We start from the raw sequence: 25,713 nt of genomic DNA on the forward strand, positions 1-25,713 counted from the left end.
TTTAAGAATTTATCACACGTTATTTATTTTCCTGTTTAAATTTCCTGAATCCGTCCTTCGGCGCCGATCCAAGCTCTATATGTGTGTGACTCATCAAAGAAAAGGGTCAAAATGAACCGGTCCTTCAGCATCGATCCGGTTTATTTATTCCTGCTTTCAAACAGAACTTTTTTTCCATTAGATGAAAGAACTTTTCTGTTTAATTGTGTGAAATATTCAACGTTTTGAAGAGTTCTCCTGAAACTGTAAAAATAAAAAGAATCTTCTAAAAGAAAAACCATAGAAACTGAAGCTGAAACTTCTTAATTTTCCTGTTTGAACATTTTAATAAAAATCAGAAACTGACTTTAAAAATGAAACATTTGATCAGCTTCAACCTTTAATGTTTTCTGTATCATTTTCATAAAATAATGTGAAATTTTCTGTTTAAATCAACAATGTTTTTCCAACACTTTGTGTAATTGTTGCTGTAAAGATTGGAATTAAATACGTTTCTTTGTGTTTTCCAGGGCTTCTCCTCCGGCAGGGGATACCCTCCTCCTCCTCCATCCCAGCGTTATCACTGGAATTAAAGTGATTTATGGGAATTTTTTTAATACTTTTTTTGTCCATTGTACAATATTTTCCCTTTTTAAAACCAGCTTGTATAATGTGTGCCGTTTATGAAGTCCGTTTAATCTGTTTTTCCAGGTGAGATAATAGTCCAAATGTTTGTTTCTGAGAGAAAATGTCTCCAATAAAAATGACGGAATAAAACAAATGTTGCTGGAATTAAATTTGTCCCAGAATTTTTTTCCAAAATGTACTTAGATTCTATTTAGATCAAATTTCAGACAAACGAACTTATTTTAAATAAATCAATGTTTTACAATCAGTCAGTTTTTCTACATGAAATATTCCAAAATGTAAAAAGAAAAATAATGAAGCTTCAATGAAAAATCTGACAGGGAAGCGCCTTTAATTTCCAAAATCACAACCTTCTCCAATCAGTACCGGAACCAGTGCCACCAAAACGGACTGGGCCAGGTCGTTCCCAGTGAAAATATCTGTCCAGATCTGTTTGTGAAGCTTCAGCATTGAGCTGGGATCATTTTTGGATCAGAACGAAGTCCTGGACACAGTGAACTCTAAGGAATATCCCTTGAAATCCGGGAGAAAATTCGGGGCTCAGTCGGGATTTATTTTTCCTCCGACCCGCTGAAGGTCTGAGTCTGTGCGCAAAGAAACCAGTTTTTACGCACTGGAAGGAAAACCTGGATCATTTTCCCTCCTGCAGGCCTCAGTCGGGAAAGTTTCCCCGGGTTCCTCTACGTCCCTCTTAAGTTCTACCAAGTTCTCCCGTACAGTAGATTGGAGCCGAGCATGCTGTTGGTGTACTCGATGAGCGCCGCGTCCGTCTGCGTCATGTTGATGTGCGCCTGCAGGCCCAGCGGTGGGCTCGGAGACATATCTTCCAGCTCCTCGGTGGAGGACAGCTGGTTATGGTTCGGCTCGGTGACCGACACCACGTTAGCCGAACTGCTCTGTCGGGTCCCGGTCTGATTGGCTTCGCTCCGGCAGCTCTTGTCGGTCTTAGAGAAGAGCGGCGACCCAGAGGAGGAACGGCGGGAGGCCGCGCACAGCCCGCCGGCCTCCGGCTGCTGCTGCTGCTGCTGGGCGGCCTTGTCCTTGGCCTGCCGCTTCAGCTTGTAGCGGTGGTTCTGGAACCAGATCTTGACCTGGTTCGGGGTGAGGTGGATAAGGCCGGCCAGGTGCTCCCTCTCCGGGGCGGACAGGTACTTCTGCTGCTTGAAGCGTCGCTCCAGCTCGAACACCTGCGCCTGGGAGAAGAGGACCCGCCGCTTCCTGCGCTGCGCGGCGTGCAGCGTCACCACGGACTTGGAGCTGGGATCCATCCCGGCCAGACCCCCCACCATCCCGGGAATGTTCACCGCGCCGGGAGGGCCCATCAGCCTGGAGACTGGGAGAGACTTCAGTTAGAAGTGGTCAGAAATATCAAATATTCATTTAATAACACGCAATTTAATTTGATTTACTTTATGAAATTATCAAAAATCTTTATACCATAAAATTATTTAAAACAAAATCTTAATATTTTTGTGGAGGAAAAGATTTAAATGAAATGCGATTAATTAGTTAGAAGTAAGCTGATAAAATCACATCGAAAAACAAAACGATCAAATTCAAACAATTTAAATGTCTCTTTATTTTATTTATAGTTTACAGACAAGAGATACTTGATCCTCATTAGTTTTATCTCAAACTTGATCAAATAAAAAGGTTCTGGAGATGAGGCTAGACTCACTGCTCTGGTACCGGGGCTCAGGGCTGCTGTACCAGGCTGCGGCCCCTCCGCTCCGCACCGTCTCCTGGTAGGACGGCAGCTCTCCGCCGCTGCAGAAGCCTCCCACGGCCCCGGAGAACTGCGGCACCCCGTGGGGAACATGGTAGGCCGCTCCGGGTCCCAGAGCTGCTGCAGAGGATGAGGAGGGCGAGGACAGGTGGTGGTGGTGGTGGTGGTGATGGTGCAGGTGAGGCTGCTGCTGGTGCTGCTGGTTTCCCTGCGGCTGCCGATAGGCTCCCAGCGGGGCTCCCAGGCTCCCTGCTGCGGGCTCCATCCCTCCGAACCGGCGGTAGGTCTCCTCCATTGGGCTCAGGATGTCTGCGACTGAGAAGGGGGTGGAGTTCTTTGGGCTCAAGGACATTATGCGTCCTCCCAGTGCCCTCCAGTTCGGTCCGGTCCGGTTCTCTGCTTGATGCTGCGTGTGTTTGGTTCTGCGTGAGTCCTCCTCCCTCTCTCCCACTGTGGCGTTGGGAAGGACTCCAGCTGGGGGCCGGTGGGCCTTATCCCGGCGGAGCCACCGGGAGGAGAGGGGCGGAGCGAGGTGGAGTGACGGAGAACAGAGAGAAGGTTGGTTCGGCTGGATTCCTCAGAACTTTGTCATGCTGCCTGCTGAAAAGCTGCAGATCTGACGTTTGCAACAGGATGGAGGATCTAATGAACATGAACCCTGGTCTGATGCCTTCAGAAGAAGAAATGTCATTTCAGCAGCTTCTCTCCTCGAAAACATCTTAAAGTCCAACATCACCAACCTTCTGTCCAGCTACTGCAGTTCGGAACCAGGTTCGGATATGTCTGATTCGTTTCAAAAGTTATATGGTCTGTAGATCAAGGTTCCGGTTCTTTCAGAACCCAGATTCTTTCAGGAATAAAATTTGCAGCACGAAGCAGATTTTTATTCCTTCATATTAAATCTATTTGGATTTGATATAAAATTATTTATCTGAAATAATTCAGAATAACTCTAATTTTTATTCGTGGATCGAAACTCGTTCGGCCAATTTTATTCATCTGTTTATTAAGGATTAATTTAAACTTCTATGACAATAATTTTATTTAGGCAAACTGCAAATAAAACCTGTCTGAATTAAATAAATGAACACATTTCTTTAATAACAGCGAAAATGAAATCATTTGTATTTTTGTTACAAATTTGAGCTCAAAGCAACAAAATAAGCTTATTGATAGAAAGGTCAGATTTATAGGCCTTTCCCTCCATCTGAAATTAAATCTATTTTCATTTCTGCTGAAATCAGATTTTCAGTTTTGATTCTTTTACCAAAATATTTATAATTATAATCAGAATTTAAAGATTTTAAAATTGGAATTTTTCTCCTCATTAATGACGTCCACGTGCTCTAATCAGCCAATCACCTGCTGACCTGCAGGTCACGTCACCTCACGCTTTTTGATCGAATAAAAATACGAGAAAAAAAATACTGTACAGTTATTAAAAATAGCATACTTGGATAAAAGAATGGCCGTCGGAACCGGGCCTGGGTTCAGACTGCCATCTGGAAGAAAACTTTATATTTATTTAAATATTTAATTTTCTGCAAATAGATATAGATCTATCTATCTATCTATCTATCTATCTATCTATCTATCTATCTATCTATCTATCTATCTATCTATCGATATAGATAGATATATTTAAAGACTGTTAAGTCAAGTCAAGTTTATTTATATAGTGCTTCTCAGCAACAAGGCATCAAGGCGCTGCACATAAGGAAAAACATTACTATGATACAGAAAATCAAACAACCGAGGTAATTTAAAAAAATAAAATAAAATAAAGAGAATAGAATGTTGAACTGAATCAACCTCAGAAAGAATCTATATAATATATATATAACCTATATAATAAGAACCTCAGAAACTCTAAGGGTACAATTTTAAGGATGGAGAATGTGTTAAATTTTTTGTATTGACACGAATAAACCTGTTAGAACTGAACCAGTACAGTTCATATAATAATCTGCAGTTCATTAGTTTATTTGGTTTTATTGAATTAAAATAATTGTTTCTTGAAAAATTTTATTTGAATTCATATTTCTTAGTGAGTGGAAATTAGTGACAGTTAAAAGACACTGAAATAAATTCCAGCTTTATTAATAAAACACTTTATGACAAAGCAAGATGCTCTCCAGAATAAAATAATTGAATTTAAACCAAAACAAGGCAGAAAGCAGAACCTGATCGTCTTGGGAACTGAACTAATCTTGTCAACCTGGGTCAGACTGTAGGAAGGTCTCCCAGGTTAGCAGCCCAGGGCCCGCGGTGGGGGGTGGTTTTAATATTGCTGGGTTTCCTGAATATAAAGGGTTAGGGTAACTCCAGACAGATCAGATGCAACAACAGGATGCTTCCGATTGATTGTGATTGCATTGAATCGACATAGACAGCCTGGATGAGTCAGGAAAACACTTGAAGACATTTCAGGAAAGGGTTCTGGTCGGTTTGCTCGGCAACATTTTGGACTACATCTTGGAGCCGTCTGCCAGGAGATGTTGCTGATGTGTAGGCCTGCCTTACTATCAGTCAACTGAAACAGAAGTGAGTAGATTACATTTGTATAGGTGGGGCTCCAGTCCAGGGGCCCCCGACCGTTGAAGTCCGGCCCTGATTATACCTCTGATAAGATAATTAATAAATCGGATGTTAAAATTTTATAAAAGAATGAAAATAGGTGGAAGATGTAGAAGCAAACAGCTCTTCTTCCTTCAGCTTCTTGTCAAGACTTGTGTGTCACAACTAATACTGAAAGTTCCTGTCCAGAACAAAATAAAACCATAAGAGTTTTATTATATAACGTCACAGAAACATTAGGAACCAAAATCTAAAAGTAACTGATTCATTCCCTGCTAGTCTCGTTCTTCACGACAAGAACGCTCTGGATTTCCTGACCACATCGTGCACGATTGAAATGCTTTTTTTAATTTTCAGAAATAAAATAAAACTTCATGAATCTCATTGATTGTGTTTAGATCATCTAGTTTTGGTTTGACCAGTCTTTGGATACTAAACTGGAGGACATTAAATGAGGTCTAGGTTAAAAAAAACAGTGAACTAGCCCTTTAATTTAGTCCTAATCTAGAGGCGGTCCAGGTTAGCTCCGTATTCTCTGTCTTCTCTGGAAAAAGGAGAACCTGATGAAAGTGAGTCAGATGATCCTGATGTTATGGATAATTTCTCCATCCATTTCCTGAGAATGATCCGCCTGTTGTTGGAAAAGTCCTACTGGAATCAGTTCTGGGTGTGTTTTTCACTGGGAATTACAGGGTTAGTGAGAACATCATTTAACACTTTGGACAAAATGTTTCCCAGGAATCATCTGTTAGCATTCCTCCTTCTTCCAGACCTTCTCACCAAACTCCTGAAGCTGAAGGATTCTCCCAGCTCCGTTCCACAGTTCATGTCCCACCTTTTCCTTTTATTCCCGCCCTCTGCCAGTCAGTTTAATCCGGGCCCCTCTGGAGGAGAATTGGGGCCAAGCAGCTGGGGGCCCTGAACAGCTCTTAACGAGGCAGCCCACTCCATCAGGATGGGGGAGGTTCAGACCACCTGGCTCCTCATGAGGAGGAGTTATTTTGGAGTTTATTTACTGATTTTAGATCATTTTCATCCAGGTTCTCCAGGTTCTGAATCTTCTGCGGTTAGCATGAGGTTTAAAATGTTCTGTTTCTTGTGAAACTGATCCAATCAGGGATCAGGATCTGTGTTTCCATGACCAACCGTTAAATCCCCAGACTGAGCTCTGAAATCAGATAAAACATTTCTTCATGCCTGCAGACATGATGATCTACAAGTCAAGATCTGTTGATTTGTCTGGAAGCCTCGATGACGACAAAATATTAAAACCGTCCCAACGTTAAAGTTGCAGAGATCACCAGATTTCCAAAACCTTGCAAAAATAAACTACTACTAGTACAAGTTTAAACTACTACTAGTAATAGTTTAAACTACTACTAGTAATAGTTTAAACTACTACTAGTAGTACTACCAGCTCTGTACTAGGATGCCCCCTGGACACCGTTTAGGGGGTGGGAGACAGAAAGACTCTGGAAAAAATAACATCACTGTTGGACAATGTCTCCCACCTCATGCAGGAAGCTGATGCAGACCTGGAGAGCTCCTTCAGGGACAGACTGCTGCATCCTAGGTGCACAAAGAGCGTTATCTCAGGTCCTTCCTCCCAGCAGCGGTTTATAACCACCACTGCTCCCAACAAACTCAATAAGTATTCACACCCCTGCTGTTATTTGCTCTTTTTACATTTCCTGTAGTCTGTTCTTACTTTAATGCATAAACATTCATACATTTAATCATCTGCTCAGTTGGACGATTCATTTACTCCAAATTATGCTAGTTTTAATAACTGTACAGTATTGTTTCCTATGTTGCTCTTATTCTAGAGTCTCTTTTCTGCTGATACATCTGAATTTCTCCACTGAGGGACAATAAAGGATATTTCTATTCTATTCTACTGAGAACAGAGTCCAGCAAAAATATCCATACCATGTAAACTTTTCCACAGTATGTCCGGTTCCGACCTCTAACACCACTGGATTTTATTTGACAGACCAACACAAAGTAGTGTACAGCTATAAAATGGAAGAAACTTGAAACATTAAAGCAATACAAATCTAAAAACTCTGCCATGAATTTGCATTCAACCCCTTTTACTCTGATCACCATAAATCAATTTCTAGTGCAACCAATTACCAATATGATGGCATAAATCGATCTGCTCTGTGAAGGACTCAGAGAATATGGTTAAAAAACATTAGTGAGCTAATGGTGGTGGCAGCATCATGCTGTGGGAGACTGGTCAGAGTTGATGGGAAGATGGATGGAGCTAAATCCAGGACCATCCTGGAAGAAAACCTGTTAGAGGCTGCAGAAGACCTGAGACTGGGGTGGAGGTTAAGCTTCCAGCAGGAGAACCAGCCTGAACATACAACTAATGGGAAGTTTCAGATCATGTTCATGTGTTAGAATGGCCTAGTTAAACTACAGACCTAAATCCAACTAAGAATTTGTGGAGAATGATGAATCATTTTCTTCAGCTTCTCAGGTCTGTACTACTTTGTGTTTGTCTGTCAAAGAACATCCTTATAAAATGTGTAGAAGTTTGTTGTCGGAACGTAATAAAACCAGGAAAGGTTCGCAAGACTTGAAGACTTTTACAGGACACTGTGTGCTGTTTTATTTGATTAGAAAACATGGGACACTGCTGAATATACACACAACAGTCACTTTATTACTTACACCTTGCTAGTACCGGGTTGGACCCCCTTTTGCCTTCAGAACTGCCTTAATCCTTGGTGGCATAGATTCAACAAGGTACTGGAAACATTCCTCAGAGAGTTTGGTCCATATTGACATGATAGCATCACAGATGCTGCAGATTTGTCGGCTGAACATCCATGATGTGAATCTCCCGTTCCACCACATCCCAAAGGTGCTCTATTAGACTGAGATCTGGTGACTGGAGACCATTTGAGTCCAGTGAACTCATTGTCATGTTCAAGAAACCAGTCTGAGATGATTCGTTCTTTATGACATGGCGCGTTATCCTGCTGGAAGTAACCATCAGAAGATGGGTCCACTGTGGTCATAAAGGGATGGACATGGTCAGCAACAATACTCAGGTAGGCTGTGGCGTTGACACGATGCTCAGTTGGTACTAACGGGCCCAAAGTGTGCCAAGAAAATATCCCCCACACCATTACACCACCACCACCAGCCTGAACCGTTGATACAAGACAGGATGGATCCATGCTTTCATGATGTTGACGCCAAATTCTGACCCGACCATCCGAATGTTGCAGCAGAAATCGAGACTCATCAGACCAGGCAACGTTTTTCTAATCTTCTATTGTCCAACTTTGGTGAGTCTGTGTGAATTGTAGCCTCGGTTTCCTGTTCTTAGCTGACAGGAGTGGCACCCGGTGTGGTCTTCTGCTGCTGTAGCCCATCTGCCTCAAGGTTCAACATGTTGTGTGTTCAGAGATGCTCTTCTGCATGCCTTGGTTGTAACTAGTGGTTATTTGAGTTACTGTTGCCTTTCTATTAGCTCCAACCAGTCTGGCCATTCTCCTCTGACCTCTGGCATCAACAAGACATTTTCACCCACAGAACCGCTGCTCACTGGATATTTTCTCTTTTATGGACCATTCTCTGTAAACCCTAGAGATGGTAGAGCGTTAAAATCCCAGTAGATCATCAGTTTCTGAAATACTCAGACCAGCCTGTCTGGCACCAACAACCATGCTACGTTCAAAGTCACTTAAATCACCTTTCTTCTCCATTCTGATGATCGGTTTGAACTGCAGCAGATCATCTTGACCATGTCTACAGGCCTAAATGTATTGAGTTGCTGCCATGTGATTGGCTGATTAGAAATTAACAAGCAGTTGGACAGGTGTTCCTAATAAAGTGGCCGGTGAGTGTAGAATTTCATAGAACCTGGCAAGGGTTTGGAAACCAAAGGGCAACAAATGTTACTTAAAGAGAATTTTATTTTGTTGAAAATCAACAGATTCACAGTTTCTGTCAAGTGAAGTTTATTTATTTAGTGCTTTTCAGCAACAAGGTTCTCAAGGTGCAGTACATGAGGAAAAACATTACAATGATACAGAAAGGATGATTTTGAGTGAAGTTCTGGGGCCAATGTTGGTTCTGTTGGCCATAAATTATATTTCCAAATTTTCTAAACAATTATAGGTTCTGCAGACAAAAAAAAAAAAAAAGTTTAAATGAACTTTTACAGAAAAATACAAAATACATTTGATCATATAAATAAAAATATTTATTGTATTGTTCATTAACTCAACAACTTAATGTTTGGTAAATAATGCTTAAATATTTAATAAACTCATTAATTTACAGAAAACTGCTGACATAAATCCTATTCATAATGGACTCATTTCTTGCTCCCAGTTTTATTTCCAGCTGTCTGGAATCAGTAAATGAGAGGTTCTGATCTCCAGAACATCTCTCTAAGGAAACAGGACTCTCAGCTGGAGGAAGGTTTCAGAGTTAAACCCATCATCAACCAACAGAACCTCCAGATTGGAACCATGTTCTGATCTGTGAGTGTACAAAACTGAGTTGGTCTCAGTTCTATGGATCTGATCCATTCCCTCAGATTGAACATAGATCCAGATCTGTGTGTTGGGACTACTTTCAGCTGCGGATGAATCTGTGTTTGGTGACGTTGTGATGAGCTTTTATGAACTGGACCAAACCAGTCCAACAACAGCAGCACCTCCTGGACCTAGGATAGTTTCTGCTATAAAACAGCTGACTATGACTTTTCTACTTGATCCACCTGCAGAACAGGAAAGAGGCTCAATGTCGGCATGGCAACAGGTGGGGTCAAAGGTCACCAGTGCAAAAGTGGTCTTTAGAAATCCTGCAGCGTGTCGGTTTCCAGGTCAAGGAGGCGACTCGTTAGCTCTTAGTGAGCGTCAGCAGAACACAACTTTATCTCTGATGAAACCACGGTGAGGTTCTGACCCTGCAGGGAAGACTCGGGAAGATTTAAAGGTCCAACAGTGAGTTGGGGAGGTTGGTGTCCTCCTTGACCAGGTCATGTGGTTTAATCTCATTTAAATTGCTTTCTAGGACAACCTTCTTTCACCAGTACAAGAAATATCCTGTCTAGCAGTGACGCTGGTCCCTGTGTTTGTTACTTCAAAGCTGGACTGTTGTAACCCTTTACTATCAGGATGTCCACAAAATGCAGGTCCACAGAGTGAGAGGAGAGGGTTCTGGAAGGTCGGACAGGAGAATCAGGAGAGATGGGCAGGCAGGAGTGAAGACGATGGATGAATTGGGTTAACATTCATCCAGTGTGTCCTGTTCAGCTGAAGCACAAAGAGGGGGGGACCTTCTGTCTTTTCTCCACTGAGGAGTTCACTAAGAAACAAAGTTACGGCTAGAAGAATAAATGTGGAAGAAACCCATGCAGGAGGAGCCTATGATCTCCATATCTGACAGAGGGAAGATCGCTCTGCTGCTCTTCATGAAGAACGAGATGATGGAACTCAGCTGAGATCGCTCAGACTTTGGGACTATAGCACCACCAGCTGGCAAGAATGGGTAAAGCAACAAGCCCACCCCTCCACCTGAGAAAATGAGGAGATGTACAGGTCCAGGACCTCCAGCATGTCAGTGCCTGTGTGCTGATCTGTGTTCCTCTCCTGGATGAAGCCACAGCTGGAGCTGCTGCTGCTGCCATTAACTCCGAGGATGTGTCCTTTAAGAAAGAAAGTACTCCTGGTTCAGGGCTTTTGTGTTGTTCTGTGTTCTGTCCTCTTACTCCCACACAGTCTGCAGCTGATATGTGCCTGGTTCTGGTTCTGCTGCAGGTTTCTTCTTGTTCAAATGGATTGGTTCCTTCCCACTGTTGGCACGTTCTTTTTTAGGAGGAGAGATTGCAGTAACCTTAATGATCTAACCATCTGGGCCTCATGTGGACGGTACCAACTCCAGACTTGACTTCAGTTCACAGGAGATGATCTTCCTGCCTGCAGCTGTGATCCAACGTGAGGAGGCAGCAGAGACCTCAGGTAGAGCAGGGTTCTCATTGGTCCATTTTCTCTGAAGCTTTACTTTTTCATTTCCTGAGTGAAGAGTTGAACTCTGACCTGTCTGACCCCTTTCTTTAAATCACAGTTGAGTTAACGAGCCTTAATAGGTCTGAGCTACAGGTTCTCCTCTAAATGTTTCTGATCTTAGGAGGTTTGATTTTTCTCTGCAGGTCAGAACCTGGAGCCAGTTTGACCCAAATAACAAAAAGCAGTTCAGTTAGATCAGTTCTAACTGGGACGAATGATTCAGTTCTTTATTTAAACAAAGTGGTTATGATTTAAACAGAAGTGCACTCATTGTGCTGGAGAACCATGGTGCCACCGAGGGGGCTTGCGGGGAGGGGCGGGTGTGGGTGCACTCCTGACCAGACAGTTTTAAATGCCTAAGACTTTTAATCCAGATATTAGAGAAGGGATGTATTTATTTATTCAGATTGACATTCATCCTTCCATCGATCATCTATACCTGCTGGTCCTCAGAGGGTTGCGGGGGGTGGGGGTTGTTGTAGTGTAGGAGGCGAGAGAGGGGATCCACCCTGGACAGGTCTCCAGTCCATCACTTCGCAGAGTAATATGTCTGTTTTATTCACTTCAGTACGTTCACATATTTAGGTCCAAAGTTAGAGGGGCAGTTGTAATATTTTAGAAACATGGAAACTATAAGAAAACATATTCTAACGTGAAATCAGCTCATTTTTACCTGAAAACTGGAACTCACAGAACATTTATTCAAAAGGACCCTTTTCTTTTTAATTGGACCTAAATGTTCTCCAGAGCAGCAGACCCGAGCAGAAAGTAAGTCTCCGAGTGCTGCATACATACATCATGAGAAGGATTTTGTGAGTCTGAAAGGAATCCAGTGAAATGATGCTAAACAGAAGAAAAATGGTTTCAAGCTCCTGCTAGAACTCTGAAGAACTTTAATCAGTTGTAAAATTAATACATTATTTACGCATTCATTTCATTCTCGATATTTTTGTATTGATTAGTTTATTTTAATTGTTTCATCTCAATACTTGTTTGAGAAATTATTTATTTAATGGATCACTGGTCTCAAGAATCATTGATGTTCTGCAGCTTTAGGGAACCAAGCTGCTACAATAAGATGAAGCCTGTTGTTCTTCTCTGCTCGAGATACCATCTTTTTCCAGCGTCTGTTTCAGGATAATTCTTCCAAGAAGACATTCCAGCTGTGTTTCTGAAAAGTTACAATCTGTGTTTGTGGACGAGATGAAGGACCTGGTGGGAATTCTCTGATCCCGTTGGACTTTGATTCTGTAGAATATTATGTCCGTCAGTCATGATGTGGTCGGGTGAATGTAACCTGCTGCTGGCAGGGATTATTCTGGAACAGACTGGATCAGCTACCTTCACCTGAAGCAGGTCTGCTGCAACAAAGACGGACTGCTGCTGCCATCTGCTGGCTGCTTTTAAAATGACACCAAACATTTCAACAAATCAGATTAATGAGCAGAAAATAAGAAAAACTGTCAAATGCCTCAAATTTACTCAAATCAAATCAGGTTTTATTAAGTCAGATTTTTTTTATGAGCTTCAGATTTTTTATCAGCTTAAAGAAATTGAAATAAATGTTCACAGATCGGAGATTTTAAAAAACAATTTGGGATAAAATTAGTTTCCTTACAAAGAAAAAAGAATAATTTTGCTGATTTCAGTATAAAAATGTAATATGGTAAAATAAAAAAGCAGGTTTGTGTTTGAAGAGAAAAAAGGAAAATAATTTTAAACGTAGAATAAAGAAGCTTCAGAGCAGAACTCAGTTTTTATCTCCATAGAAATAAAACACATTTTTTTATTTCTTATTTAGAATTAATTTCCTCTTTTATTTTTTTAGGTCGTGTTTTAAAAGTTATCTCCTTTAAACCTGCTGAGATGATAAGGACGATGTCTTCTCTCCACCGAGACATCCCGACTGCTGGGACACAGCGACCATCTGAAGGTTAAAATCCAGCTTTTATAAAACAGTTCATCTGTTAATCAGGTCATGTGATCAGAACCTCCTGGCTGCAGCGTTTCCTGTTGGTTCCTGTGGAGCATTCAGGATGTTCTCTGTTGGTGCTGCTCCATCATCAGCTTCTCTTCATATGAAGTGAATGTTTTATTCGACGTCTTATTCATTTTTTTATCAGTAATAATAATGTTATTTATTAGAAGCAGGAGTCAGATATACCCCCCCACAGATGAGCTGACCTCTGACCCCTCCTCACAGCAGGATTTTCTCTTCTTTGTCACGATGCAGAAAATCTCTGAGCTGCTTTTCTTCTGTTGAATGAAGCTGTTGGACGCAGATAAAACGTTGAACTAAAACAGAGTCCGAACGAATCTGTTAACGGTACCACATCCGGGTCCATCTTCTTCATGGAAACCTATTCACAGCTCCGTAAAAACGAGATGTGCTGCATGGACCCATTAAATGTTCAGCAACGGAAGAAAGCTCTGGTCCAGACTGCTGCAGCATTCCTTAAACTTCCCAGCTGCTATTTTCCCATCATGGATCTGCAGTTTCCCGCCCAGTCTTCAGGTGTGGGGTTGATGTTTGTACTGATTGGACCAGCTCTGCAGCTCAACATGGACCCTGCTTCAAACCCACAAACTGAGCAGCAGATTAGAGCTCAGCTGGACATAAAATGCTGGGAAACATCAGCCAACCAGAATGTTCTGTACAGGTAGCCCCGCCCCGCAGGTGAACATGAGTTTCGCAGAAGTTCAGGTCTGATGTTGGATGATGATATATTTGAGGATGAACAGAACCTGCAGTAGGAAGAAATGATCCAAATATTCCAGGTTTCAGAACCCAAACCCCAGAGTTCCGGTCAGCTCTGACATCATCTGCCGCTGGGTCCACAAAATCAAATGATCCGCTCATTATGGATCAAAACCCAACCAGGATTCAGAACCGAACAGCAGAAAACAGCTGCAGATAAATTCAAACGGAAACTTGGTTTTTGGATCATTTTTCCGTTTAAATAAAAACAAATATTTTTGATGTTTTTCTGCTTTTTTTTGGGCGGAACCGTTTCTGTTTGGATGTTTGCAGAAGAATCAGAACCGAGTCAAATGCTCAAAACCCGCTGCTTCCTCTGAGTTAAACTCAAACTTTTATTCATAAATATTCAGTTTCACAAACAGAATAAATAAACCCATTACGCTCACAGAACCAGAACAAAACCAAACACAGGATCATCAATGATCCATGTGGAGAAGGAATCAGCCATGGAACCAAGGAGCAGTTTAAACGGAAAGGTTCTGTTAGATTCTGTTAAAGTCCGGTCCGAACCTCACCAGCTCCAGGGGTGGATGTGCGCCAGCGGCTGCGCTCCTGGAAGCTGCTGCGGCAGTCCGGCCTGCTCCGGGCCGCAGGCGGCGAGCAGCAGTGGGGAGCAGGCGTACAGAGGAAGGGCCATTCCGGGCCGAACCTCCAGCGGCTCGCACGGCTTACCATCCCGGACCAGAAGCGGGATGGCGAAACGACGCGCCGGCAGCAGCTGCAGCGCCTTGTGGCCGCGCTCTTCGCGTGCGCGCTTCATCTTGTAGCGGTGGTTCTGGAACCAGATCTTTACTTGGTTCGGGGTGAGGTGGAGCAGGCCCGCCAGGTGCTCCCTCTCCGGGACCGAAAGGTACCGCTGCTGCCGGAAGCGGCGCTCCAGCTCGAAGGTCTGCAACTTTGAGAAGAGGACCCGTCGCTTCCTTCCGCGATTCTTCTGAACCGAACCGAGCCGGGCAGCAGCTGTGGACTGCTCAGCGGGCCGGTTGGTTCCGGAGTCTGAGGTAGAAATCAAAAAGTAATTATTATTACTGTCAGAAAATACTGTTATGCTGTCTGGACCCTATAACCAGAGACCAGAAACGGTCCGAACAGATTCTAAATGTGGATCAGGAGTCAGTTCCGCCCAGATGATGATGATTGTGTTGATGCAGAGGTCATGAACTCTACCAAACTCAGCCAGGGCTGTCTGTCTGGCCCTGGTTCTGATGAAGATGATTGGGATGATGAGGAAATGATTCCGGATATTCCCAGAACTGGGAATCAGAACAGAAGGAAAACTGACCTGCTGCGCGGCTCCACCTGCTCCAACTTAACCCGAGTTTCTGCGCGCTGCCAGAGCCTGGACCCTCCACCGAGGCCTCTCTGGACCTTTCCTCCTCGGTCCCGGACCCACATCCTCCTCTGGGACTCGGAAGGTCCAGAAGGTCCCTCACGGAGAATCCAGTTCTTCCTCTGGAGCCGGATGGCATGGCGCAGGCGCAGAAATAAAAGAAAATAAAAGTTCCAGGTTCGGTCGTTAAAGAGGAGAAGACTGCAGCGGAGTTCGGTCCATGAAGGCTGAGCCAGCAGTTTGAGTCGGACTGAGTCCTGCCCCTGCTTCCAGGTTCTTTAAGAAGGAGGCGGTCCCGGAGTCCGGAGCTGCAGAGAGGAGAGAGGAAAGCTGGTTCATCACTGAGGAGTTTATTCCATCTGCGTCAGTCTAGGAGACCGAACCTGGTCCGGAGGTTCTAAACGTTGTTTCAGAGTTGCTGAGATAAAGCAGCCGTTGGAGATTCCTGCTCAAAAGATCCATCCGAACTTCTGACATCTGAAAACTTCAGATCTGAAGGGTTTTCACAGAAAAAAGATGCAGCAGCTTTAGTCCGAAAGTGTTCTACAGAACTTCTCTCACAGAACCTGAACGTCATATGAATTAGTTTCAGACGTACAGAACCTTGGAGAAATGTTGAGATTTTGTCCGGTCTTGTAGCGGATCTTCTGTGACGGACCAACACAAAGCAGAACTGCTTGCAGAACTTTTTTTTATCATAAAAGTTCCAATTCAGCCCCTTTATTCTGAGACCCATGAATAAAATCCACTTATCGACGTGTGAGAATAAATCGCGTTGTTCTTTGAAGACCTCAGAGGTTTGTTAGAAAATCTTAGTGAATAAATTGTAAGATGGTGGTGGCAGCATCATGCTGTGGGACGCTGGTCAGAGGTGAGATGGGTGGAGCTAAATCCAGGACAGTCCTGGAAGAAAACCTGTTAGAGGCTCCAGAAGACCCGAGACTGAGGGTTTCTGAACGCTTCTGTTTTGTTCTTGTGTCCTTTCAGTTTTTGTTCTCGCAGTTTTGAGTTGGTTCTTCTGATGTTCTGTAGCATCCTCGGATCCTCAGTCTGAGTTCTGCTCCCAGTCAGATTTTTCTGTTTCTCCTGTTTGGCTCCAGCATGGTCTCTTTGGTTCCTTCAGATCCATACTCACCATCCTGCTGTGACTGCAGGTAGTCAATGTTCTGCTGATCTACCTGATGTTAGATCTTCTCAGCACATGTTCCTGCTCTAACACTTCTTCACCTTCTACTGCTGAAGCAGTCAGAAGTTTGGAGATAAATTGAGCTGGTTTGTCCCAGAAAGAAGCTCTAGAACTAACTGACTCCAGAGACACTGGACCTTTTTGGCTCTGTCTGACCTGTGTGTCGGTGGGTGAGATGCATTATGGGAAATTTAGGCAGGTAAAACTGCAGACCTCTGCAGGACGTTTCTGATAAATTCTGAAAATTACTGAATATTTTAGTTTTGATCCGTTTAGAGATAAAAAGCAGAGTGAAACATCTCTAACTAATTACTTTTTGTTCATCGACTTTGTTTCTTCATTTAGTCCAAATCCAAAAGTCCAGAACCTTAACGTTTCTCTGTCTGCCAGTTTATCAGAGAAGAAGAGTGATGTCTCCTAATTCAAACTGAGATCCACAGAAAGGATGACTGAAGCTCCAGAAATGATCCATGAACAAGCGTTTAGAATATTCCTGGTTTTCCTTGAAAGTGTCGGACTGTGCAGGATCCTGCTGGGTGGTCGGACTCTGCAAACCGACACACACACACACACACACACACACTGCTGGGATACATGTGAGGCTGCTGGGAGTTGTCATGGTGTTCAATAGACCCCCCACACACACACACACACACACACACTGAGCTGAACCTGCTGTCAACAGAGCTGCTGACCTATAAACAACCAAATGGTCTCAGGTCAGCAGGATGAAGATGTTCCAGACGTGTTGGTGAGGTAGAATATCCTGGAACATCAGAGGTTCCTGAAGAGATCTCCTACCTCACCATATATGAGCTGATCCAGTCTGGATCAGTACCACATATAGCTGCTCCTCATTCTTCTTTCTTCTGCTCATTTTGTTTTTAGACTTATTGCTGTATTTATTTATGGAATGTTTTAGAATTAGTTTATTTTTATATGTTGGATGATATCAATAATAATCATAATTATTATTAGGATTGTTATTATTATTGTTATACTTATAATTATTATTACTAGTCAAGAACCGAGGTTTTTTTTATGAAACCGGAACTGATTGACCTTTGACCCTCAGGTTGTGATGCTGCAGCAGCAGATGAACCAAACTCAGTCAAATGAAGTGTAGAAAAATGTCTCCATGTAAACAAGAGAAACCTACAGATAAATTAGCAACACAGTGAATAAAATAACCAGAATTTAGGACTAAAATACAATAAAATAATGTAGCAATGAAATGTTGAGAGAGCAGAAAGTAAAAAAGTCAGAAAAAGGCTTTGATTCTCATCAGAACATTTAATGATAATAATAATAATGATAAAAAGTAATTAATAGTTTTTCAAACCGTTTCAACATCAAATATTTTGTCTTCATTGAATAAAATTTTCATTTAAAATAATGTCCAGAGTTTTACAGCATCTAACATTTTAATAAAAATAACTATTAGAAATGTAATTTATTTTCAGTTAAACTGAATCTGAGTTTAATGATGGAGGTGAATCTATTCTCCTTCACTTTGCTGGCTGCCCTTCATCGTCATCTCTTAGCTCAGCCTGCCCTCTGCTGTCTGAAGGAGGAACTGCAGACACATTTCCTAAGTGAAGCCAGGACGGTTTATGTTTAATCAGATGAAGCTCATTTTTTTTAATTTCATTCATATTAACATTAGTATTGAATCATAAACTAAACTTTTCCAGGAAAGTAACTTTTAGTCTGATGAGCTTCATGACATTTATCTGACCTTTGTGAAAGAATTGCTGGATAAAGATCAGACAGATTAAAACAGCCACTTTAGTTTTAGATACGTTGGAATCTGCAGGCTGATCTCCACGGATCTAAACCTGCTGAGATGGAACCATCTGGATGTTGAAGAAGATAAACTTGTCTTTGATCACTTTAGGTGGTCTGCTTTAACTCAGCAGCTACTCGTCTCTTCTGGGCCAAATGACCCCAGCAGTTTTACTAGAACATCAGTCTGATCCAGAACCTCCTGCAGACCCTACAGCAGTTTCTGATTTATTTATTCATTTGCATCTAAACTCTCCTTCTCAATGGTTTTACCTTCATTATTCAGCTGCAGCACCGACCCAGAACCAAATGAAGGAGATCGATCATTCAATCTTTATTCGTATAGCACCTTTCACACAGCTTTGTGCAGAACCTTCACTGACAAACAAACAGAGTAGTTAAAATCACAGTAAGACTGAAGGAGCCGGTTGTTTCTTACCCACTGAACAACCCAGACGGGCTGCATGGTGGTGCAGTGCTTAGCCTGGCAGCTTTCAGCAAGAAGGTCTGCATGGAGGCTGCTTGCATGGGTTCTCTCTGGGTCCACTGTCCAGAAACATGACTGTTGGACTGGTGACCTGTCCAGGGTGTCCCCTGTCTCTTGTCCAATCACTGCTGGTGACCCTAAGGATCAACAGGCTCATCCAATGGATGAATGAAAACCAAAAACTCAAATTATGTATAAAAATAAATAAAAACAGGAAAACTACATTTATTTCAGAAAGTATTTGAAGAAAGAACTAATAAATACAGTTTAAATGAATAAAAGATACATAATACAAAATAAAACAAAAATAAAAAGGATGAATCGGATGAATTGAGACGTGTATAAGTGTATAAACTGAAATGGATAAAAAACAAAATAATTATTATCATAAAAAACAGGTAGATAAACCAAAGTGAGAATAAAAACTGAATTAATGTCCAAATGTCAGAGTTGAGTCAGTGTCATAATTTTTAAGGCCGACTTGACCCACATGCAGAGGACACTCAGACAGAGAAGAGTAAATTAAGTTTTTCTTTTATTTCTTTTCGATTCAGGAACGAGGTGAGCAGAGCGATCAGGAGACAGACTGTAAAAGAAGAACTGAGGTGAGCGGAGGAACAGGTTGGAATATTCAAGCAAAGACCTTTGCTCACTTTCTGGAAGGCGATCAATCCGCCAGGAGGAGAAACCAGTTCAAGTCTGTGGTAAGAGTCTGCACGAAAACGATTAGAGCGATCTGATGTTCCAGGTAACAAAGTGGTGGACAGGTTGCGCCTCCAGCTGGAGGACTCGCAAGGGCAGCAGCAGATTCCAGTCTTGACAGGAAGTGGGTTCAGGAGGAAACCCAGCTTGGCCTATAACGAAAGAACAAGACGGATAATTAATCAAGGCTCAAAAAACAAGTGGAGCTTCCAGAATTCAGCAGATAATGGCCAGGTAAACACTACCACGGTAGGCAAAACACTCAGGCGTAGAAAAGCCAACGATCCACCTTCATATAGTCCTCCAGCTGATGAAGCAACGAGGTAAACCTGTCAACACTCCGGTCTGCAGCTCCAGCGCCTCTTAGGGTGAGAACTTTAGTAACAGGCAGGTTGAACAGACTGTGACAGTCAGAGGTTAAGACTGTATTTAATTTAACCTCAGAAATGCTGGATTAAAAAGTTAAGTCTTCAGTTCAGTTGTCATGTTCACTGACTCAGCCACCTCCAGGTCCTCCAGAATTAAAAACGTGGTTACAGAAGACCTGAAGGTTCTGAAGAGCTCACACAGTAGAAACATCTTTGATAAATCAGAAGGACCAGGAGCTTTGTACATGACTCCAGACTTCTGCAGGCGAGCTGTGCAGAGACAGTGAAATAAATGGTTCCTCCTGGTTCTTGGAGCTGAGATTTGACAAATTATTTTGAAGAAACACCAGGAAAAGGATAATGGAGAGTCCAGGTAAGAAATGCTTGGATGCTTGTTTCTGTGTTGGTTCTGCAGGTCTGGAAATATTCTAATCTGAGGTCTAATTGAAAAATGACTCTGAGGTTTTTTGATTGAGAACTTCAGTTTCATTCTTTTCTGGTTTCATCTTTTTGTGCTGGTTGAGTTGTAGGAGATGATTTTCCATCCAGAGCTTCAGATCCAAAATCCATTTCTAAATACATTGCACATAAGCCTGAGTGTCATCTGCACAGGTGTGGACCCTAATGCTGTGTTACCTGCTGATGTCTGAAAGAGGAAGCGTTAAACTTTTACTGCAACCATCTCAACTCTCAGGTCGACTCGGATAATTCACCAAATGTCCAGCAGATGGCGGTATACACCCACACATGGAGAACTGGCCTCGGATCAGACATGAAGGAGAAAAACATAAAGTTATTTTTAAAGCTGCTCATAAATCTGCTTAATTTAGTTCAACAGTTTTTTTCCACATTCTGTAAAGTTTAGTTAGGTCTTTGTTCTATTTGTTCAGGAAACAGATACTAAAGATACTAACAGCTGAATGTAGTTTGTATATTTTTTCTCAGTAAAGAAAAGAAATCAGAGTGAATGTTAAACAGGAAGTATAGTTTTTATTTGGACTAACTTTCTGACTCACTGTGATCAATCTTCTCCAAGTTTGAGTGAAACCCTGAAGCTCATTTTGGACCTTTTGGAAACAGTGTGACTTTGGACTTTAATTATACTGTCACCTTTAATTAAAGCTGGTGTTATTCTGCTGATTTCTGCCAGGAAGAAACTGTGGAAGAGAAGATTCCAGAACTAGGAGAACCTGGTCTCCATCCCTGGGACTGAAGCTGCCTTTGGGCCTCAGGTGCATCAGCTTCAGCTCATTTAACTCAGCAATCAGCTGACTGAGCAGACTTGGTTTAAAAGAATACTGCGAAGTTTCTAAGAAGATGGTCAGAAGGTCTGAGAGATGCTGATGTTTCCTTCCTGTGTTTCGTCTCTTCATGTAAAAAACTTTACAGGAATCCTGTTGGTTCCTGAATTCAGATTTAATCCCTCTGAACTCTTCTTCCCTTCATCTCAACTTTAATTGGTGCCGTTTCTTATTCAGAAAACACAGTTTAATTCAAACATTTGGACTAAAATATTGTTTATTTGTTGTTCTACATCTGGAGATGTTTTATTTCTAGTCTAGTTTGACTCAAATAATAATGTCACATTTATACCTTCATCAAATATTAAGTCCAAACACAACACAGTTAGTTATTCCTTGCGACACACTGTTTCATTTAAGGATCAATGATTAAACCCACAGACGCCTTTATTAAATAAAAATATAGTAGTGCAACAAACTGAAACTTGAAGTTAGGTTTTTAATATCATTTAAAAGGATTCTCAGACCTGTTTGACTTAAACAACAAATGAAATGTTAATAAAAAGAGATTAAACTGAATAAAGAAGTGATCAAATCTCTAAATAATATACAACAGGAAGTGTAAAACATTAGAAACAAGCTTCTTATTTTAGTTTTCTTTGTAACTCTCAGCTTCTTATTTATTGTCTCCATCATAAAAACCAAAATGTGATCTTCATCAGCATTCAGAGGGAATCCTTTGGTCCTCGGCTGTTTTACAGAGGTCTGCTCTTTGTTTCGCTGCTCCCTACTGGTGCTCTGCAGCATTTAGTAGAAAGGTTGAACCAGTCTGTAGAAGCTGTCACTTTCTCTGTTGTCCAGGATCGTCTGATGTCAGAGATGGAAAGAAGGAAATTATTACCACCTACTTACAATATTTCAACCATGTTTAGGGCTCCAAACTTGCAAGGCGGAGCAGGGAACCCTGTCGCTTTTCTACTGTTTTCTTATTCTTGAATTTTCCCCTAGTGCTGTAAAATACCCATAATGCATTTTGAGGGCTGAACCATTAAGGCCTGAGTGCTTCTGCGAGTAAAGCTGAATCTGACCCATGTTGGGCAGGAGGGCCTGAAGGGTTATGTTCCAGTTTGAGCCTGCTGACCCCAGGACAGCCTCTTCCTGTCTGTTGTTGGGCCCAGCCATGGATGGAGAACAATCACTGAACTACACAAGCAAAAACACTGGTAAAACTCTGAATCCCAGAATGCACAGCATCACGCTACTTTCAGGAGTCCCAGCTGGAATCTCCATGACATCGTAGAACCAATCTGGTCCTCGACCTGTTTGCTCTCTTCACACACCGCTGCCGCTGGTTGCCTGGGGTGGATGTCGGACTTCGCTGGCCCGGTTAGACGACTTCTTTGAAACTTGGATCCAAGTTAAGTACGATATGCTGTCTGTGGATCCAGCGGTCGTAACTGGTTGAAATTTAAACTAGCTGTCTCAAATCCTCCTCTGAGCCAAAAAAGAAAAAGAGAAGTTGTGAGTTTCTACTGTATCAGTGAGCAGAGCTTCATGTTCCAGAACATCAGAGCTCATATCTGCTCTACCATCCATTGTTCTAGAATACTGCCATATTGGGCCGGGTTTACCAGGACAGTACCTGATGATTCCTGATCAGATGGTGCCCTGATTGGTTAGTCTGACTGAAAATATAATATTCTAACTTTATTATTATCTTGTAAATAATGAATTGTTAATGATAAATATTAATAGTTGCTAAAAGTTAAACCAACATTGTTATGGATGTCCTCTTCCAGTGGAGACAATCTCTACTGGAGAGACGACTTCACTGAATCTGATGTAACAGCATCATTCTTAAGGAGTTTTTGTTTAGTTTTCGTGCATAAAATAAACTGACTTTTCAAAATAAAGTCACAACCTAATGAAGCAACCAGGTAAGAGCCTCTGATTGGATCATTACTGCATGGATGATCATGTTTCTGGAGGTAACAAGTTATTTCACCCAAACGGATGCAGTGAGCAGCTTCTCATTTCCTAAACAACCATGTTGGACCCGTCCTGGGGTTGTGGAAAAAATTTTAATCTGTTTCAGAGCAGATCAATTTATGGGCATCAAGCAAGGAGAAGATCTAAGGAGATTCCTGGATTAGTCAGTAACCTCCTGCGATGGTCTGGCCTTAGATCTTTTCCTCTTCGGTGATGCAGAAAAGTCCAGCAGAGATTTTAAGGGAACATCTGCTGCCTTCAGGACCACGACGGACCATGCTGGTTCTGTAAAAATAAATCTGACAGTTTTTGTATCCCAGCTGGATTTGAAAGCCTTTCTCATGTAAATAGATGTTGATGTGAGGGAAAATCTCCTGAGCTGAGATCATTCATGGTTGTTTCTGCGTCCTTCAAGAAGCCTGAGCTGGAAGTTCTGTAAAGTGAGAAGGACCAGGTGTCCTTTCTCTGTTTAGCTTTCCTGTCTGCAGTTCATCTGCTGAGTTTAGAGGAAACACAATCAGTTTAGTGGAACATGTTTTTTTTGTTTTCTGGCCTGTAGGTGGCGCTGTTGCTCTTTTCTCGCTTTCCTGTTGGTTCATTGTTAATTTTATTAAAGTCTCACAGTTCAGTGAAGACACAAATAATATTTATTTTTTACATCATTTAAATAAAACTGGAAGTAAGTACATTAAATAACTAAATACATTAATATTTATTTATTATTGTTTCATTAGGATGTACGTGAATATAAAACTTATGTGAAATCTGTATTTAAAATTTGTACCTATTGTGTTAAAAATGATATATAATTGTTATGATTTAGCATTTAAATAATTATTTGTTGCAGCATCATCAATTTCTTTTTTCAGCCATCAGTCAGTGGGCGGGGCTAACACTCCTACACATACTGTGATTGGTCTGCAAATGAACCAATCAGATGTCAGGGCCTGAGTTCATGATTGGCTGTAAAACAGGACGAAATTATAGTTTCAGGAGTTTTGAACATAATAAAATTAGGTTTTATCAATGAAACATTTAATTATTTTTTATGAATAATTGGCTCTTTAACTATTTTTTTTTTTTTTTTTACATTTTTGTGTTCATTACAAATTTATTGAAAGTATCACATTTGTGAATTTTATTTAACAAATATATATATAAATATCCAAAATTATTGGATATATATTCGGGACAGGGATGATTTAATGTTTCTCAAAGTTAAATATAAATACATTTATTATATTCTGATATATCTCACAGGAAGAGACATGGAGAACTGGAAGCTTTATGATCACAAAGAGGAAGAAGGTTTTCCTCTCAGATGTTTTACAGTTTTTCTCTCAACTGTTTGTGTTTTTTAAATGTCTGGTTTGTTAAATGTGTTTCGGTGTGAAGAGGAGCTGCTGCTGTGGCAGCAGGTAATGGATGGTGAGTTTCTAACTGGAAAACAGGATAACTGGGAATAAACATTTCATGTGTCTTTGGACTCTGATTAAAGTTCTGGTCCTGGTGCAAGGCATCTCCTCTGGATTAAAGTCTGTTTTCTCACCAATGAGGGTCTGAAATGAAAAATAATCAGCAGCAGCTCTCAGACATAAACATGCTTTACACAAGTGCATAAATAATTCCCAGTGATGCAACAGTTTTAATATGAAGGAATAAATAATAAGCTGAAGGAAGTCTGTGGCGTTCCGACATGCATGTATACACATGGCTGCAGGTGCAGAAATCAGACGATGTTCTGCAGCCTGTTCATTATTCTCCCTTTAATACATGAAATAAACATGCATTTATAACTACAGATTAATAGTTGTCCAACAGATGTTCAGACCAATGTTTTCTGTCAAATGTTCTAGTTTATGAACATTTTGGATGAATATTCATGAATAATTCACAACTTGTCCAATGGGGTACACAGTGTAATCCAAACCTTTCCTCTGGAAAATTATGAGATTTTATAGGAATTCTGTGTCCTGTTGGAGCTAAACATCTCCAACCTGTCTGCTGGAAGCAATTCTCTAACATCACCTGTAATCTTGTCAGAGTTTTACCTTGGAATGACTTGGAGGACAAAATAACCGTCTGGACTCGGTGTTTGAGCTCCTTGGGTTTAATAATCTGCAGTAAATTGTTGGTGATGAGTGGGTGGGCCACGTCTTTGACTTGAAGACATCAGAGTGAGGCTCAGCCTGACAGCTTGGAGCTCCAATAAAAGCTAAACAAGCAGCTTCTCCTGGGAACCAACTCCTTTCTTCTGTGTTTGCTCAGCAGCTCCGGGAGCCTGAATGAATGTGGGACCAAACAAAGCTTTGGGGGAGAGAAAAGCCCAGTTTAGACTATTTGCTGAGTGGAGGAGCTGCGGCGTTCCCATGGATCAAGGGGCCGTCTAAGGCTCCTTTTTGTTGTCTGTCCCCAGCTTTTCAACTGCTTCATGTATGAACTGGTCCCATTTAAAGACTTTAACTGGAAAAGTGTCCCATCAGGCGACCGGCTCTTCTCTGGTTCATTTGGCTCATGATGCTGAAGCATCCTTCCTTTCTTCAGCTGTGAGCTGATCTTCTGATACAGACCTGACCCTGAGCTGTGTGGGTGGCCACGCTGGAGCTCGGAAAGGCAGCAGGACTCCCTCTGAAGCTCCCTCTGCATCAATGTAGATGTTCCTGAAGGCAAACTGCTCTTGAAAATTTGTGTTCAAAAGCAAACTTTATCTTCACACTTCAATAATGTTCACCGAATGTCTGCATCGTCCTGAAGCCGAAGCATCGGCAGTCTGGGCCATCAGAAGCTGCAGTACCTCTGTTTAGAGGAAACTGTTTGACCAACAGAAACCTGTTTGTTGTTTGTGAGGAAAATTAAATCTGAAATATTTAGGAGAAACAAATCAAATGTTTTTCAT

General features: G+C 41.7%; 3 protein-coding genes and 1 long non-coding RNA gene across 8 annotated transcripts in view; 2 read left to right on the forward strand and 2 right to left on the reverse strand.

The window, feature by feature from the left end:
• The window catches only part of xrn2 (5'-3' exoribonuclease 2), a 47,589-nt gene extending 46,818 nt beyond the window's left edge, over positions 1-771 (forward strand). Inside the window, exon 31 of the mRNA XM_047387657.1 lies at positions 510-771. Within this exon, the coding sequence (XP_047243613.1) occupies positions 510-572 (63 nt within the window). The 3' untranslated portion in view covers positions 573-771. The remainder of the gene's footprint in view (positions 1-509) is intronic.
• On the reverse strand, positions 578-2,907 carry nkx2.4b (NK2 homeobox 4b). The gene is made up of 2 exons (XM_047387659.1): positions 2,306-2,907; positions 578-1,960 (listed from the first exon to the last, which is right to left on the reverse strand). The coding sequence occupies exons 1-2, from the start codon at positions 2,703-2,705 to the stop codon at positions 1,326-1,328; spliced, it is 1,035 nt and encodes a 344-aa protein (XP_047243615.1). The 5' UTR covers positions 2,706-2,907; the 3' UTR covers positions 578-1,325.
• On the forward strand, positions 2,831-23,469 carry LOC124881835. Of its 5 annotated transcripts, XR_007041763.1 has the most exons (5): positions 2,831-3,124; positions 10,720-10,920; positions 12,797-12,901; positions 19,072-19,960; positions 20,200-23,469. It is a non-coding gene; the product is annotated as an uncharacterized LOC124881835 (long non-coding RNA). The 5 variants fall into 5 exon arrangements; XR_007041762.1 differs by having other exon boundaries at positions 19,072-23,469; XR_007041764.1 differs by having other exon boundaries at positions 10,777-10,920; positions 19,072-23,469.
• nkx2.2b (NK2 homeobox 2b) lies at positions 14,108-15,502 on the reverse strand. Its single transcript, XM_047387658.1, has 2 exons — positions 15,012-15,502; positions 14,108-14,725 (listed from the first exon to the last, which is right to left on the reverse strand). Exons 1-2 carry the CDS (start codon positions 15,196-15,198, stop codon positions 14,241-14,243), a joined length of 672 nt encoding a protein of 223 aa, XP_047243614.1. The 5' UTR covers positions 15,199-15,502; the 3' UTR covers positions 14,108-14,240.
• Positions 23,470-25,713: the final 2,244 nt, after the last annotated feature.

This window comes from Girardinichthys multiradiatus, chromosome 15, assembly GCF_021462225.1.
Source record: "Girardinichthys multiradiatus isolate DD_20200921_A chromosome 15, DD_fGirMul_XY1, whole genome shotgun sequence".
Lineage (NCBI taxonomy): Eukaryota > Metazoa > Chordata > Actinopteri > Cyprinodontiformes > Goodeidae > Girardinichthys > Girardinichthys multiradiatus.